Source organism: Ammodytes marinus (genome assembly GCF_949987685.1).
Source record: "Ammodytes marinus genome assembly, chromosome: 23".
In the NCBI taxonomy this organism is placed as follows: Eukaryota; Metazoa; Chordata; class Actinopteri; order Uranoscopiformes; family Ammodytidae; genus Ammodytes; species Ammodytes marinus.
The window spans coordinates 8,761,893-8,778,807 of NC_137227.1; the positions used below are offsets into that span (position 1 = coordinate 8,761,893).

A 16,915-nucleotide genomic window follows, 5' to 3' on the forward strand; every position below is an offset into this window, starting at 1 on the left:
TCAATAACCAAGGTAACGGACAATAACATCAACACCTGTGCCAGCTAAACACGTGACCACACCAAAGCACCGTTATTTGCTCTAAATGAAAGCTGGCACACTGCTGCCTCTTGGGGGCGCTCTCACCTCGCCGACAGTGAAGTTTTCCTGCCAGTAACACACTGGCACTGATGCTGCGAAGAGAAGATATGCTAAAGAAACAAACTGTGGCTACGTTATTTACATTATCAAAATAGTCTAGTTTGCATGCTGAGCCGAACTGTTTTATAGGAGGGAACTACGGAAAAAGGTCATTTAGGCATACAGGTGAAATACAGAGTTGAGGATACATTTCGAGTTGTTGGCCTACCTCACAAATTGACTTTACACACCTTGACTTGGCCAAGCCGTAAGCTAGCTCAAGGAAAACATCTGTTGGTTATGTTTATTGCTTGTTATCTTACTTAATGTGCATAATATATAAAATTCAACAGATAGCCAACAGTTTAATACTTTTTTTAACGTGTTATTACATTTTTTTAACAAACCTTAATAGTTGACAGAACATTCACACCAGCTTTTTGCTGTTTTTGGAATTAAAATGAATGTAGGCCTAAGTCTGAAATTAGGGATCCAACATTATTGGATCCCTAATTTCAGACTTCTGTCAACTATTGAGGTTTTTGTTAAAAAATGTAATAACACATTAAAAAAAGTAGCCTATTATTATTTACTTCAAAAAAATCAAGGGCGTGTGTTTGAGATAAGCCTGTGCCACAGCCCGAAAAAGATATATGGCACCGCCCCCCTCTATGTCCATTGGGCCCACCCATAGATAGTATAATAACCACTCATTGGAGGAACGGTCAGGGGCCTCGATGGTCCAGACTAAAGCAACAGAGGTTGGTACTGTTTTATTTACTATCTATGATTCAAACCCATCTTTCATGGCTGCACCATCACATGTCTAAGATTTAGAAACTACATCTTATAAACACAATTTTCACACAATCCTGCCTGACATATTTGCTGTAACTTTAGAACCTCACTGTTTTTTTTGTGTTTGGATGATTTGTAGCTGTACAATATTACGAGCAAAATGGTAAAGGGTTAAATGAAGCTTCCTCAAGAGAAACAAAACACACACACACAAAAAAAAACAGTTTCAATTTCAAGTAATAGAATAAACTTTTTTTGGAGACTGATTTCCAAAATACTTGAAGTTGCCCAAATCATTTATTTTTCAGTTTGCTTAAAGGTTTGTGGATTGAATTGAACTCTAACTCTAAATTTGATCATCCATTACACTTCAATTGATAATTGTTTGCTCACTAAACTAACAGATGTCCAGAACCACAAGATTTGGCCAAATACGAAGTTATTAACACCCAAAACATGAATTCAACTATAATGAAAACCTTTTAAGTTAGCCTATGTATTGAGTACTCGATCAACATGATTTTAGCAAAAATAAAGTGTGACATAACCACCCGTGACTTATACATGTTTATGGATCAGCAGAAAGACCCTTCAAAGTGATATTTAAGTTAATATTGTGTAGCCTACAAGCAGACTGGAAAGGAATTTAGGAAATGCAAGTAAGTGGCAATAGAAAGTTGAGTGATAGATCAGGGTCAGGCATCACAATGAGCCTTTTCATCAAAATTGACAGTGATCACAATGTCAAGTAGTATAGGCCTAGTTTGCATTTGAATTCTACCTCGGCCTCAATCAAGTCCGGATTCAATCAAAGTTTCCGCACTTTCTGTTACATAGAGCGGATAGTGAGTCATAGGAGTCAGAGGGGCTGGGCTGAGACTGCCGCAGACAGAGGCAGGAAATAGTGTGTGTGTGTGTGTGTGTGTGTGTGTGTGTGTGTGTGTGTGTGTATAAGAGAGAGTGAGAGAGAAAGAATTTGTGTGTTTAGGGAGGTGTTTCTCTTTGCATGACTGCTTCTCTCACTGCTCTGTGCTCAGTCGTGTTGTGTCCCACCAGCTCACTCTTCAAGGTAAGTCTTGACATGCTCAATCCAAACGTCTGATTTTGTTCTTTCTGTCCCTCCTTGCTTTCCTCTTTTACCCTGAAACATTTCTTTCTCTCCCGTACACTCCTTCTTTCCCCGAAGTGTGTTACAAATGCCACAATAAATCTTCAGTTGTATTACTACGAGAACCCAGTCTCCATTCAGAATGCTCTTAATTATTCTCTGCTCTTTTCTGTCTTATCAGTGTGGGGGGAAACCACGCCTTATAATTTTTTTCTTTTGTAGATGGTCTATACGTCTCACTTCCTACACATCATCCTGAACTTATTTGCAAGTGTTTCACAACTTCCTCAAAGTTAAAATCCTCATAGCTTGAGCCTCGTGAGCTTTGCTTCTTTAAATAGGTTAAAAACTTATTTTTCCTGCAGCTGTAAAAGTTCCTTCTTTCTCCTGCTTCTTTGTTCTTTGATCCTCCCCATTTCTCCACGTCTGCTTCACTCTCTTGATTTGGGCTTCCCACGCGGAATGCACCCGGCTTCACACACACACACACACACACACACACACACACACACACACACACACACACACACACACACACACACACACACACACACACACACACACACACACACACACTGTATGTTGAAAGATTGCTCTCAGATCTCTCTGCGCCTGCCTGCATATTGTCTGCTCTCATATTGCTGTCCGAGGCCAAAGGGGCAACTTTCTATCTTGTAACATCTTTGGAAACATTCGACGACACAAGACTCACTTTTAAATGTGTTCTATTTATTTTTTCATTCTTGGTCTCCCTGAGGAAAATGACAATCATAGAGGCTCTTATAGAGATTAATGAGATGAACTGTACTTTTTTAATCTGGTCTGTTAAAAAATACACCTTGAAATCATGCCTTACATTAAATTAAAATGTTATTAAAAATATACATTAGTAAAGTCTGAGGAGCCGCTGGTTCTATTTTTAACCACTAAAAATTTAATGTGGTTATTATTGGTATTTGGATAATGATATTAATAATGTATCAAAGATGTATATTTTTTATAATTTTTTTAAATTGGTTCATCCTAGCCTGAGAAAAGGCAGAAAGAGTGCTTTATGGTCTCACTGTCTAACCCTACATTTCTCTTTCTGTGATGTCACAGAAAGAAAAATGTAGGGTTAGTCACTGTTGTGTCGCTGGTATGTCACTGTTGTGCTCATAACATGTTTCTGCTGCCCCCAAGTGGCAAAAAAAAACGATCCGCTTCGGACATCAGTTTAGATAATTACAAGTTTGTTTGTTTTATATCATTTATAACAGGGCTTTTCATCTTTAACACTGATGCCTGATGATTTAACCAGGCGGTCTGTAGAATTGCTGGAACTTTACTTCTTGAATCAGGGTGTCGGCCCTTGAACCTGTCTCACATTTTCTCAAAAGCAGGGTATAAAGGGACATTGTTAAAGGAATTGTTCAACATGTTTAGCTTTTTGCCTCACCATCCGGCTCAAGAAAAGGCGACCGAAACCGTTCCTGAAACTGTGTGCATTTTAGACTTTTTTTTTTCGGGTACAGGTCGCTCATCCTGGTTATTAAAAATGTTGAACTATTCCTTTAAGGAGAAGGGGAAAGAAAAGAGTGGGAAGATGGAGGAGCCAGCACTTTTCTCTCCCAGTAATTATCCATTTGGTGTTATAGCATTAGCCAGGAACCCGACCCTACTCTACCCCCCCTCCCTCCCCGGGCAGCATCCTATCCACGGGCCACAGGTAGGCTTTCATCACACTGGCTCCAGTTACCTCCCACATATAAGCTAACAAGGCCAGGTGAGCTCAAACACTGCGCCTCGCCAGACCTCTCGATCCCTCACTCACAACCCCCCACACACACACACACACTCACCTGCACACACTCCAGTGGACAGGGCAGAATGGAGTCAGAGTCAGACAGCATGGCAGAGGCACCAGAGGGGATCATACAGTTAAGTGGACCGGGGGCCTTTTTCTTATTTACTCTTGGAGCGGCTGTCTGAGCGTTGTATAACTTTAACCCCGTGGCCCCTGCCTGCATGCACACTGCCTCGGGCCCTTTCTTTTTGCCCTCTCGCTCCCTTGCCTCCTCTGCTCCTCCACTCTGCCATGTTATGCTTTCAAATATTCACTCTTCTGCAACCACTGTATGTGTTCGTTTTGATCAGTGGACAGTACCTGTGTATTGATAACAGTGTTGATGCTTGGTCAATATCATAGAGCAGATGCGATTGAGTTGATAAACTATATTCCATACATAAAACCTGAAAAGGAGAAGGGGGCAGAGCTAATTCTGACATTATGTTTGATTGACTACAGTGCTGACAATCAAGTGCCAAAAGGTACTACTGAGTGATGTTCAGCAGATGACATGAGAGAATTGAGAACAGTGTCTATAGGCTGTGTCCTTATTTGACTCTAGTCACTTTAAGCATGCTGAATGCTCTGGTGCCTGTCAAGCAGCTACATTGAAACACATGTACAGTTGGCTTTTATAACAGTTTTTTTAAGTACGTGTGGTAAATGCTCCACCTGTTTTAAGTTTATTTTAACACCAGAAAGAATATGTATTTGTATGTGTTACACTGCCAGAGTTTAATATGAAAATGTCACAACCCCCAGGAAGTTGCATGGCTTTTCTTATCCAAACAAGGAAACCTCAAGCTCAACATAGATAAGGTTTCTAACTTCAGGAAAAGCACTCTGATTATCTACAGAATCACAAAACTGCAAATACATAACACCATTTCAAATACATAATACAATTTCAATTCCATCTTAGAATTATACAGTGGATTTTACAAAATCAATTCGGTGTGAATAAATTATCTTGTTCATCGACCACAAAACAGAATTTCACTTCCTCTGTGGATATATAGCTCTTCATCACACACCTATGTTTTCTAACAACTGAGCGTACTCCAGTTTATTATGCAGCTTGGATCACATTATAAACCGCTGTGGAAGACTCTGATATATGGTTGAAAGCTCAGGGAAAAAACCTTGTTATTGGACCTTGAATAAAGATTTAATTAGAAATATATTGAAACTTGGTCGTTTGATCTCTCACCCGTCCACCTACCAAATGTTCTACATTTGCTAACTTCATCTGTTTTATACCGTTGTTCAGACAGAACCAGCGGTCTGAAGACATCACATTGTTGCAACATATGTGACTTTTTCTGATTTGATCCCTCCATTACCAATTTCTAGAAGGAATTATTTTTTAAACCCTACCGAACAATCATTACTTCTTATGATTTTTGATAAAGGAGCAAAACAGTTAACTTTGAATGTGTTAATGTTAGCACCCTTTTTGCCTCATCAGATTCAAAGATAGACATAAGGCAGCAGTAACTTGTCTCTCTACAAACCTCACTTTCGCTCTGCAAAATAGCAGAGCGAGGCACGAGAAGACAGGAAGGTGTGGTCGGGTGACACACTGTGAATGTCCAAAACCACTTTTTTTTCCCCCTTCTTCTTCTTCCTGTGTGACAGGCAGTGGGTGAAACTATAAGACATTCTCGCCTGTGACATGATCTAGCTTGCCTAAAGCCCCACCTGGTTTTGTGAACCAATGGTGTGTCAGTGCAGCCTGCCTGGTGTTGTGTTACATAAAAGTGACATAATGTAAAGCAACACAACCCTTCATTTATTGTCAAGTCTGCGTGTAATAGCCCTCATCACATCCTCCAGTTCTGGTATTTGCACATCAAAACATTTTTTCAGGGGCACTTGTGGTGTAGTGGCGCAAGTAGGTTACTTCCTCCATTTGTCATCAGGCTACTATGTGGGCCAGACTTCTGCTTTTACTTCTCCTTACTCCAACCAATAGGGAGAAGCCATTCCCACATGGAAGCAGTGACACACAACTCTATGAATTGTGTGTGTGTGTGTGTGTGTGTGTGTGTGTGTGTGTGTGTGTGTGTGTGTGTGTGTGTGTGTGTGTGTGTGTGAGAGAGAGAGAGAGAGTATACTATAAGTTGAACTAGGCAGGTTTCTAAGTATGAATTGGGGTGCCATATGGATGTTATTCATAGTAAATAGAAATCACATTTGTTTTCTGAGTTACAATTTTTAAGCCAATTCTCTTTGGCAAAGATTGCCTGTGCCTCTACTTTCTTTATCATCTTACTGGATGGCCTAGCCTCTTACAAATACAGGTTACTGGTCAGCCCATCAGGAAAGATGGGCTGACCAGTAACCTGTATTTGTAAGACTTGTGGTGGCTGCTATTACATCTACGGTGCCCACTATCTCTACCATTGTGTCCTTAAACAAGACACTTAACCCCAAACTGCTCCAGGGGTGTTGTGCTATATGGCTGACCCTGAGCTCTGACCCCCTCCGATATGTGTGGTAACCTGAGAGGGGATATGAGAAAAGACCAATTTCAATGTAGCCATTGACTAACTCCACTTAACTGGTCTTTTTTCCTCCCTTGCAGTATGTTACCCTTGCAGGCTACACCGGGTCAGTTTGGCCCTGAGGTGCGGGCGCCAGGCCTGTGGGTGTGGAGGGTGGAGAAGATGAAGGCAGTGCTGCTGGACCCCTCTGTGATCGGGGCCTTTTATAACGGAGACTCCTACCTGGTGCTGGTCAACCGCGGTGAAGAGGGAGCAGACCTACACATGTGGATTGGTGAGCCACTGCTTAAAGGAACAGTTCAACATTTTACATTTGTAGCTTTTTGCCTCACTCTCCGCCTCATGAAAAGGCGATAGAAACCATTCCTGTAGCTGTCAGTGCATTTTTTATATAAAAATGGGCAAAGGTCGCTCACCCAGGTTAGCTTAGCTCAAACACTGGTAGTCAAGGGGAGCCAAGTCAAAAGATACACTTTACAACTTCCCTCAACCTTCCTGTGTGCTTGTTGGGACTTGTTTATTAACCCTGTGCACTCTATAGTTTTACACGTCATTTTAGAACCAAATACATACTTGAAGGAAACCAGGAAGTGTCCGTGATGGTAAAGTATGACACTAAAATGACATAGGGTGTAAAAAGCTGACCTGGATGCCGGAGGGTGAGGCTAAAAATGTAATTTTAACTAACTATTCCATAAAATAATAAGTATATCCATAAAATAACAAGTATTATCTATCATAAAGAATGATTGTTAATAGGGGCCATAGGTTTACATTTAAACCAAACTGAGTCTGAATGACAGAGCCTTCCCTTAGCAAACACAACAGGATTATGTAGCATGCAGCTATGCAATCTGACTCACCACTAAAGCTCTTTGTCCACTCAATATGCTCTCTGTATATGTAAGTGGGAGGCACATTAACAATGACGGCGTCTCATTTCAGGACCAACAAAATCAGTAATGTCAAAGAGACTGCCACTATGCAATCAAGTCCATGCCAATCACTTAAGAAAGAAAAATCTAGCTGATTTTCCCCTGAACAAGTAGAACATATACCAATAACATCAGTTGTCAGACCATACCCAGACTTAATCATTTTCGGCCCAAGTGAATATTATTCACTGTTGAGCTTAGTTTGTTTGCCCCAGTTGGAAGAGCAAATTAGACAATCAGAGGACTACAGGTGGGATCAGGAATAAGGATGTCATTGTGCTGCACCAGAGGTTTTCCTACTGAAAAAAATTAGATCGGTATGAGGGATATGTCCCTCTCTCTTTCAAGTGTTTTGGGGAAAACATGTCAAAACAAAAACTCTGGGAAAACGTCTTGCAGGAAGACGATGTCAGACAGAAGATTGAAGTGAAATGTGAGGGCAGACCAGCTTGACTATCAGGCCAAATCAGGATCCGTTTCAGGTAGAGATCAGTGCAGAGAAGAACAAAATACAAGCAGAGCACATCAGAAGACATTATAACACATTGTATTTCTTTGTATATTTGACCTATTTTTGTATTTTTTTCTGTAATATTGGAGCAACCTGGCAAAATAATTCTCTTTGGGGTTAATACATTTCTATTTCATCTTTTCTTATCTTATATAAAATAATTCACAGGGAGGAATTAGCACAACGCATCCTGTTTCAAACTTTAATCTGGAAATGGGTGACAATGTATTCCTCAGTCTTAAAGGGAAAAGATACTTCTCCTATTTCTATTTAGCTCCATCCATGTTAAAGCTCATTGTCCGGTCCGTACAAAATCTAAATCTAATCCAATCTAACCTGTGCTTGGAAAGCTAACAGCGCTGCCTCCCACTTATGGTGATGACACATGAGACACAAGTACTGACCTGCTGCATCATTGTGTGAGGAGAGATGATGGATAGAGGGAGAGAGAGGATGGATAGAGGGAGGGAGAGGATGGATAGAGAGAGAGAGGTCCCGAGGGAAACTGGGATGCCTTTTTAAGCAGGGGCCCATTAAAAATGCAGGAGGACTGTTACGGTCCTCAAATGTGACTGTTGTTTTCAGCATGTGTCCGGTGCTTAGGTAACACTAAGCTGATTGTCCCGGCCTGGAGAGGGCTCTCCGTGCTGGGGCATGACTCCTCCTGTGTTGTCTTTGTGTATGTCGCTGGCCGACAGTGTTTACTCTCATTCCTTTTGTCTGTGATGACCCATCCCCTCCTGCCAGCAGCGGCTTTCTTCCTCATTGTGACACCTTAACCTTCCCCCCATGTGCTTTTCTTTAAAGGAATAGTTCAACATTTTTAATTTGTAGCTTTTTGCCTCACACTCCAGCTCAAGAAAAGGCAATGGAAACCATTCCTGTAACTGTGGGAGTATTTTCAATATAGTAATTGCCTAAGATAGGTTTCACATCGTCAAGTTTGAATGGCCAGGGCGCTTGTGTTGTAGTAATAAAGCAAAAATGACAAAAAATATTTAAAAAAAAGTTTTGAATATCCACAAAGTTTATTTTTGGCATTGATGGTTGCTTCTTTCTTCTGGTGTAGGGGAGAAATCGTCCCGGGATGAGCGTGTGGCGTGTGCCATGCTGGCCACCCAGCTGGATAACTTCTTGGGTGGAGACCCGGTCCAGCACAGGCAGGTCCAGGGCTACGAGTCCCCAGAGTTCATGGCTCTGTTCCCCAGAGGAGTCAGCTACAAGGTGAGGCAGGGACAATCCTGATTCTGGCATTCAGATGGAGAGGCATCCACGGTGCAAGAATCTCTGTTGTCAAGCAAACACTACATACATTTTTACTTTAGCTGAGACATTTCAGTATGACTTAATGTCATGGGTTCATCCTTTCCTAGTCAGTCCTTCATCATTTAATAATGAATAATTGTGTAATATTATTTTGAGGGAAATTGCAGAAGCATAACCAGCTAAAAAAACTATCTCACATGTCTCAATTGTATGAGATTGTCCACATTCATGAAAAAGTCCATGAATGTGGACTTTTTCATGAACACCGATGATATATTACAAAATTTAAATCTATTACAATGTCAACCAAAAACCTTGCAGTTTATTATTTTCGAACCGTACATGAGAAACTAAAAACAATAAGCCTTTTAGACATATCTCTCATTGAATGTAGTCTCACACAGCCAGACCACTCTACAGTTACTACATTGTATTGCTGCGTGTTTTTATCATTGGTTTGCACGGACACCACACTGACCTTCTTAAAACAAGCCTGGATGTTGAAGCTGAAATTTCAGCCTGGTGACTTACATTCAAATAATAAACATAATCATTGTCCCAATGTCTTCTCAATGACAGGAGGGAGGTGTGGACTCTGGCTTCAGGAGGCCCCAGGGCCCCGGGACAGTGAACAGGTTGTACCAGATCAAAGGGAAACGTAACATCCGCGCTAAGGAGGTGGAGCTGTCCTGGAGCAGCTTCAACAAGGGAGACTGCTTCATCCTGGACCTGGGAGAGGTGAGCACTCGCACTGGAGAGCCACTTTCACAAACTTATACTCAATACAGCTGCAAAACCAAATACAGTGTAGTGGTTAGAGCCCCCTCCCCCCTTAAGATGCCCAGTCCCCATCTCCGCAGGCCGGGTTTGAATCCAGCCCGGGTTGTTCTCTGCATGTCCTTCACCTCTCTGCTCCATTTCATATCTGTCCCTCCAAAAGGCTGTCTAAAAAAGCAAAAATGCCAAAAAAAATATATAAATGTATATACACTATATAATATATGATATATAACTGTGGTTGCTTTCTCTCCCCTTGGCAGACCATTGTGTCGTGGAAAGGCTCCCAGGCCAACATCTTCGAGAAGCAGAAGGTGCGTGAGATCGCCTCGCTGATCCGGGACACGGACAGACACGGGAAAGCCAAGATAGTGGACAGCAGCGAGGGAGACGAGCCGGAGGAGATGCTCAAGGTACAGTCATGTTTCAGACAGATAGCAGAAGAAAAAAAGCCGTTCTAGAGGACACATATCATGTTAAAGGAATACTTTGCCATTTTAGGGTAATAGACCCTCACACATTATGCTTTCTTTGGAGCAGGTCCTGGGTCAGATGCCAGCGTTGGCAGAGAGCACGCCAGAAGAGGACAACCAGGCAGACGCCTCCAACACTGCCTCCCTCTACAAGGTAACTTCATTTATATCAAACCACCATAGACAGCTGTGTTTTATTGAGTAGGCCTAAAGCATCATTCTCTTGTGGGGCCTTGTGGTGTACTGGTTAGAGCCTCCCCCACCATAGAGGCTCAGGCCTTGTCACAGCAGACCACGAATTAGAATCCAGCCCGTGGTCGTTCTCTGCATGTCATTCCCTTCTCTGCCCCATTTGATCTCTGTCTCTACAAACTGTCTAATAAAAAGCCCCACAAAATAATCTTTAAAAAAAAAAACGTAATTGAATTGAATTGAATTGAATTGAATTGAATTGAATTGAAATGCTTTAATGATCCTTTGCAGGAAATTACAGTGTCACATAAACAGCGTCTGGACAGACATAACAACACACATTCCCTCATAGCTAAAATACTTAAAAGATAAAAAACAATAAATACAATAATAAATACTAAAAAGTGCAAGTTCTATTTGTGCATTATAAAATCGAATGGCAGCTGGTATGCAGGACTTCCTGTATCGCTCTGTTTTGCACATTGGTGCAATTAGTCTCTGACTGAAGGTGCTGTTCTTGATGACCTTCAGGTGTCTGATGCGACAGGTTCCATGTCCACGACCAAAGTGTCAGAGAAGAGTCCGTTTGCCAAGGAGCTGCTGGTCCGAGATGACTGCTTCATCCTGGACAACGGAGCCAACGGCAAGGTCTTTGTCTGGAAAGGTGAGGGAATACATACCACATACACATGGAGGATAGTGAATTGTTATTGTGAGATGCCAGTGATGTCCGGTATCAAATCAATGGATATTAATTTTCAAGAGCATTGTTGATAAATACTCGTTGATAAGTATTTTCTTAAAGTGACTGTACTTACTGATGAATGGCAGGAGATAAACAGTATATCAAATCCACAGTAAAAGACTTGGACACATCTGCACAACGCAAAATAGTAATATCTTGATCGACTCACAGTTGGACATTTGGTCCCCCACTGTGTAATTACCTGAAACTGCTTTAGTTATTTCCCTTTACAGACAATAGAAATCTTAAAGGGCCGGTACTTAGGTTATTCTTTGACCCACTGATAAGGTAACGGAGCGAATGCAGAGGAGAAGCAGGTGGCGCTACAGATGGCCGATAACTTCATCGATCAAATGAAATATCCCAGGATGAAAACCCAGGTACGCCTCATTGATGACCTTCACTGAAATGGTTTAAAATGTGACGTAAACAAGAAGTAGTTCAAGTTTGTGTTGATTTGCTGTGCAGGTGGAGATTCTGCCCCAGGGGAAGGAGACCATCATCTTCAAGCAGTTCTTCAAGAACTGGAACTGAAAACATTTCAGAAGAACATTAGACAAATCCTGCACTTGAGGAGAAGCTGCACATCTGACCAACAGACATCCTCTAAAACAAGATCATTTTTTTTTTTTAAATATGCATTCACTTGTATGTACATATTTGTAAGGTACAGGACACCGTAGCTGGTTTTGGAATTGGTAGAATCAGAGATGTGATGCCACTTTTGTATATCTAGACAGATTATGAACATATGAAATGATCTAAAAAGGAATTTAGGTGTACGAGTTTAAATTCAATTTTTTCTCTTTTTTTTACATGTGTTCTAGTGTCAGAGATTTGCCTTTATTTGAAAAATAAATTTGAAACTGCTTAATACTTGTATGGGAAGTGGCTTGAATTTTTTTCATGTAGTTTAACCTACGTCCTGTATGAATATTACCTGTACACAATAATCTAGTATGATGATATGTAATTGAATTAAATGTGAGGGACCTGGTTAATGCTACTTTTAACATCCAAACATGAAATCAATTCATAATATGATAAATTTTAAATGAACTTACCCAACAGTTTATAAAGTAGCTCCACCTGAACCAACAAGACCAATACAATTCTGCTGACACATTAATGCAACAGTAATTATAATCCTACAATATAACATGTATGAAGTATTTCACTCATAATCACATTATTCAGCATATTGAGGGTATTTTATTTGATACGCTAGTAGAACAAAACATAACGTTTAAATGCAATATTTTACAGAGTTGGTCCTGATAGTAATTTCAGTCACACACTTGCTACAAAAAAAATAATAATCTTGCTTTTCTCTTTGTTAAAGGGCAGCTGGTTACAATAGATCAGTGAAATAATCGGTAAATAAGCAACATAGTTTTCCCTTCATTTCTCTCTATTTCTTCCTAACCTTAAAATGTCTCTCTTTGCCACTGCTTTAATTAAAGTGAATTTTTTGCTTCTAGTTTAATTTTCTCTATTCACATGTCTATTTTTTCGCCTTGTGTCTCTTTTACAATATAAACCTCACAGCCTCATACACTGCTGCTTTAATGGTCAACAAAAGGCAACAAATAATGTATATAACACTTTCATCAGACCTTAATAAACACAAACTTTGAAAACTCATCTTCTTTGAGTAAATATAAAAACATTTATTTAAAAAGCCTAAGCTATATTATTAAAGAAAAAACGGTCCCATTTGTGTGTAGACTTGTAAAGTGTGCCTCCACATACATACATGCACATACGTTTTTATTAATACACATGGTGTCCTTGATAATTATCCATGGCTTTAATTTTTTTCACACAAAGTATTTCACAGTCTGAGAAAAAAATCCCCCCTATTACATCAACATGTCAACTGTGTATTTACAGATGTCACACTTTTCAATGAGGGTCTTTTGCCTTTTGGAAAGCTGAATTGAACCTGCACTGGAATACATAACTTTATTCAGCAACAAAAGAGTGGCAGCAACAATCTGTAACAATATCAAAAAAAGGGAAAAATATTCCTTATTTTACAGCACTTTGTACCATAATCATGTTTTGCATGTGTGTAGATGTGTGTGCTGTCATGACTGTCTCTTACAGGCCCATGGTCCATAGGCCTCACAGTCGGCAGCAAAGAGACTCCCGCCCCCCCTCAGGTCTGCACAGTCCCTGTGATCAGCATCCCACTCCACCACCAGCCTTCAACACACACACACACACACACACACACACACACACACACACACACACACACACACACACACACACACACACACACACACACACACACACACACACACACACACACACACACACACACACACACACACACACACACACACACACACACACACACACACACACACACACACACACACAATTTACATATGTGGAGTGAGTGGCGGACGATGTGTGTGTCAAAGTGTGTATTTATCATAGGTATTTATATATAGCATGCTATATTGTTGAAAAGGGTTTAGTAAAAATTGGTACACTTCCAACTAAGGACTAAAGTCAGTATACAAAGTCTCCAATACTAGACGAAATAATTTTTATTAAGTCATTTAAGTGTGTCTAATTTTTCACAAGGTTATTTAAATGTGTCTTTCCACTAATCCTTTACACCTCTAACACAGCACACACATGCAATTCTCCAGAGGGGGTTCATAATCGCAGGGTCAGACATTTCTTTGTAACAGTGCTGTGGACTGTGTGTAGGCCTACCAGTCTGTCTGGACTTACTGCATGTATTGTTGGACATCCGCCCCATCCCACCACAACCAGCGCTCCTCCTGCTCGCCGTCTGTCAGGCCCACCCACAGGAAGGGGAACTGGGGGAACTTTCTCATCACGCCTTGGAGAAAGTCCTGGCGGTGAAAGCAACATTTAGAGGGTTTCAGACCCACGTAGGCACAGAAATAGTATAGTAAGTTATCTGTCTGATGACAATGAAACTTTTCATATCGGCCCCATTTCATCTCTGTCTCTCCACACTGTCAATTAAGCATAGGTAACCCCAAAGAATTACCTTTAAACAAAAAAACATTAAAGTTACCATCTCTGCAGAGTCTTTGATCACAGCCAGGCTGCTGTTGTGTTGCCTGCAGTATTGAGCGCTCTGGTTCCAGGGGCGGTTCTCCAGCACACCCACAGAGAAGAAGTAGCAGTGAGACCTCCACCACAGCCAGCCCTCTGGACACACACTGCACCGCGGGTCTGAGGATAGAGGGACACTCATGTCAAGACTGACTGAGGGCCACAACCTTGAAAGCATTGCAATTATTTTGTTTTTCTTTTATTATATGTATATATGGATATGTAAATGTATGTGCAGATTTACGTGTAGCTAGTACGTGTGGTTTTGTATGTATGTGTGTGCATATGTATGTGTATGTATTTATGTGTAAGTATGTACATACAGTATGTGTTGCAGGGATGTGTATATGTGTGTACTGTATATACGCATATTATATTTACGAGTTTTTATTTGAATTATTAATTATTATGAATTATTACTTTAAGAGAGAGAAAAAAAAGAAAATAAAGCATCGCAATCCCTGGTTAGTAAAACACATCATTGGCACTCAGAGGAGGGGCATGTCAATGACCTTGAGTGAGTTCTTGTAGCAGCAGGTTGAGATGGTGGCTCTCTCTGTGGCACTGCTGTAGCCTCTCCCTCAGCTCCCTGCCTGAGGCTCCAGACGTCTGCTGCTCCATGTCTGGTTCTGCCATCCAAATGACTGACACAAAGCAACATGAAGTGGAGCCAGTCATTTATCCATGTATAGGCATTTTACTTAAAGTCCAGTTATGGGTTACTTTACTAGACTTTTTTTCAGTTCTGATCTGATTCCGATACCTTGCTTTGGATATCTGCCAGTGCAGACAGCAGAGATCCTTTTTCTTAAATATTTTCCTTATTATAATAATTTAGTATTATTATATATGACATGAGCACTTTTGAATTAAAGTAGCAGAAAAAAAACATCAAATTTACAATCAATGCTACTTTGATTAATTATTTTTTTAAGGATCATTTCATTTATTAACTGATGCCTTTTAATTCTTTTAAAATGAACTATTAAGTCGACTTTATAATTGGATTATTTACTTCATACTTCTGCTGCAGTTAATCTCAGAGGCAATTATACAACTTTTTACATCAGGTAACTTATTAAAGGGGCTACAAGGATCTTTTAAATATTTCTGAAACAGTCCAATTTTTACCTCTGATGATCCTTAATGACATGTAACAGCAAACGAGACCATCAGTGCACTGCAAATAATGCTATTTTTATATAGTTTTTCTTAATGCCTTTGTCATGGGTATGCTCATCCAGGAGCTACAGCTGGTGTAGTAAAAACACAACCGCTTTTGTCCAAAGGGGGTGCCAGAATTAACACAGGCTGAAAGTTCCCCGGAGAACCTTTAAATATGATGCAGCATCCACATGCAGGTTACTGGGACTACATGGGCCCTGAGGACTCGTTGCACATGATATTTCCTAATGTTTACAGATAGATAGATAGATAGATAGATAGATAGATAGATAGATAGATAGATAGATAGATAGATAGATAGATAGATAGATAGATAGATAGATAGGCTATAAGATACATCCCCTCTCAGGACCTCCATAACACTCACCAAATGGCACTGAACACAACATAAGCCCAATGACAAGGATTGCTGTCATCAAAGCAACGCTCAAACATGCTGTCAGCTGGCGAGTTTGACAGAGTCTTGCATCTGTAGTGGACAAACACACACACACAAAATGAACATATGTGGAGTGAGTGGCGGACGGTGTGTGCCAATATGTGTATTTATATTTAGCAGTCTATATTGTTGAAAAGGGTTTGGTAAAAATCGGTACACTTCCAACTAAGTAAATTATCATGAAACAAGCGTTAATGTTGCATCGAGACACTATGAAGAAATATTCACCTTTCAAATATTTTGAAGAGTTGCTTTATTTTTGGTCCTTATGTAAATGTGTTGTGGTGGAAGATGCTTTGTCACTTACCTGCAGTTTCCCCCTCAGCATCCTCCTCCTGGTTTCTCAAATCCATGCAGCTGTTGGATGTTCTCTGTCCTGTTTATGCCTCAGACTGTTTCACAAGCTCGTTCACTCACATTAGAAAAAATATATTTAGAAAACACCAAAATGTGAGCACTGTGCCCCTTCCTCATTCAACTTACGGTTAAAAAGAGGAAGCCGGACCGAGGCGTACACAGGACCGTCGGCTTACAGGCACCATTTCAGGCCCAGGAGGTGTTAGATGTACAGCAGACTGAACACTGCGTTGTGTTTCTTTTCTTACTATCAATCTATCTATCCATCTTTCTATCTATCTGCTCATTTATTTTATTATTATCAAATTAAGTAATTGAGTAATTTTAGAATGCAATCACTTTTTGTTGTTGTTGATAAAAGGTGCAAAAACATATTTAACCCTGACACTTTTTCTACATAGCTATTCCCTTCTTTTGTAATCATAAAAAAATAGTTTTTGAAGAAAGAAGAGAAGCGATCAGTGTGCACCAATATCATCTATTTAAGTTCATTTATTTCACCACAGTTGATTATAAACAGTCTTTTCACTCCAAGTGCTCAAACTCAATAACGTTTTTTAAATTAATAT

The 16,915-nt window shown here is 40.3% G+C and overlaps 2 protein-coding genes across 2 annotated transcripts; one reads left to right on the plus strand and one right to left on the minus strand.

The window, feature by feature from the left end:
- The first annotated feature begins 1,849 nt into the window (after window positions 1-1,849).
- On the plus strand, window positions 1,850-12,140 carry capgb (capping protein (actin filament), gelsolin-like b). Its single transcript, XM_080051989.1, has 9 exons — window positions 1,850-1,987; window positions 6,442-6,635; window positions 8,877-9,031; window positions 9,653-9,811; window positions 10,114-10,263; window positions 10,391-10,477; window positions 11,047-11,179; window positions 11,549-11,640; window positions 11,729-12,140. The coding sequence occupies exons 2-9, from the start codon at window positions 6,443-6,445 to the stop codon at window positions 11,792-11,794; spliced, it is 1,035 nt and encodes a 344-aa protein (XP_079908115.1). The 5' UTR covers window positions 1,850-1,987; window position 6,442; the 3' UTR covers window positions 11,795-12,140.
- A 1,210-nt stretch (window positions 12,141-13,350) lies between these two features.
- LOC307269466 (C-type lectin domain family 12 member B-like) lies at window positions 13,351-14,986 on the minus strand (the record flags this gene model as incomplete). The annotated part of the gene is made up of 4 exons (XM_080052435.1): window positions 13,351-13,468; window positions 14,012-14,136; window positions 14,325-14,485; window positions 14,878-14,986. The coding sequence occupies 4 exons, from the start codon at window positions 14,984-14,986 to the stop codon at window positions 13,351-13,353; spliced, it is 513 nt and encodes a 170-aa protein (XP_079908561.1).
- Between the last annotated feature and the right edge of the window lie 1,929 nt (window positions 14,987-16,915).

Coding starts and splice junctions, on each gene's coding strand:
- capgb (XM_080051989.1), top strand. CDS start 6,443: ATGTTACCCTTGCAGGCTACACCGGGTCAGTTTGGCCCTGAGGTGCGG. Junction 11,180..11,548: donor CAAGGTCTTTGTCTGGAAAG/GTGAGGGAATAC, acceptor CCCACTGATAAG/GTAACGGAGCGAATGCAGAG. Junction 11,641..11,728: donor ATCCCAGGATGAAAACCCAG/GTACGCCTCATT, acceptor TTTGCTGTGCAG/GTGGAGATTCTGCCCCAGGG.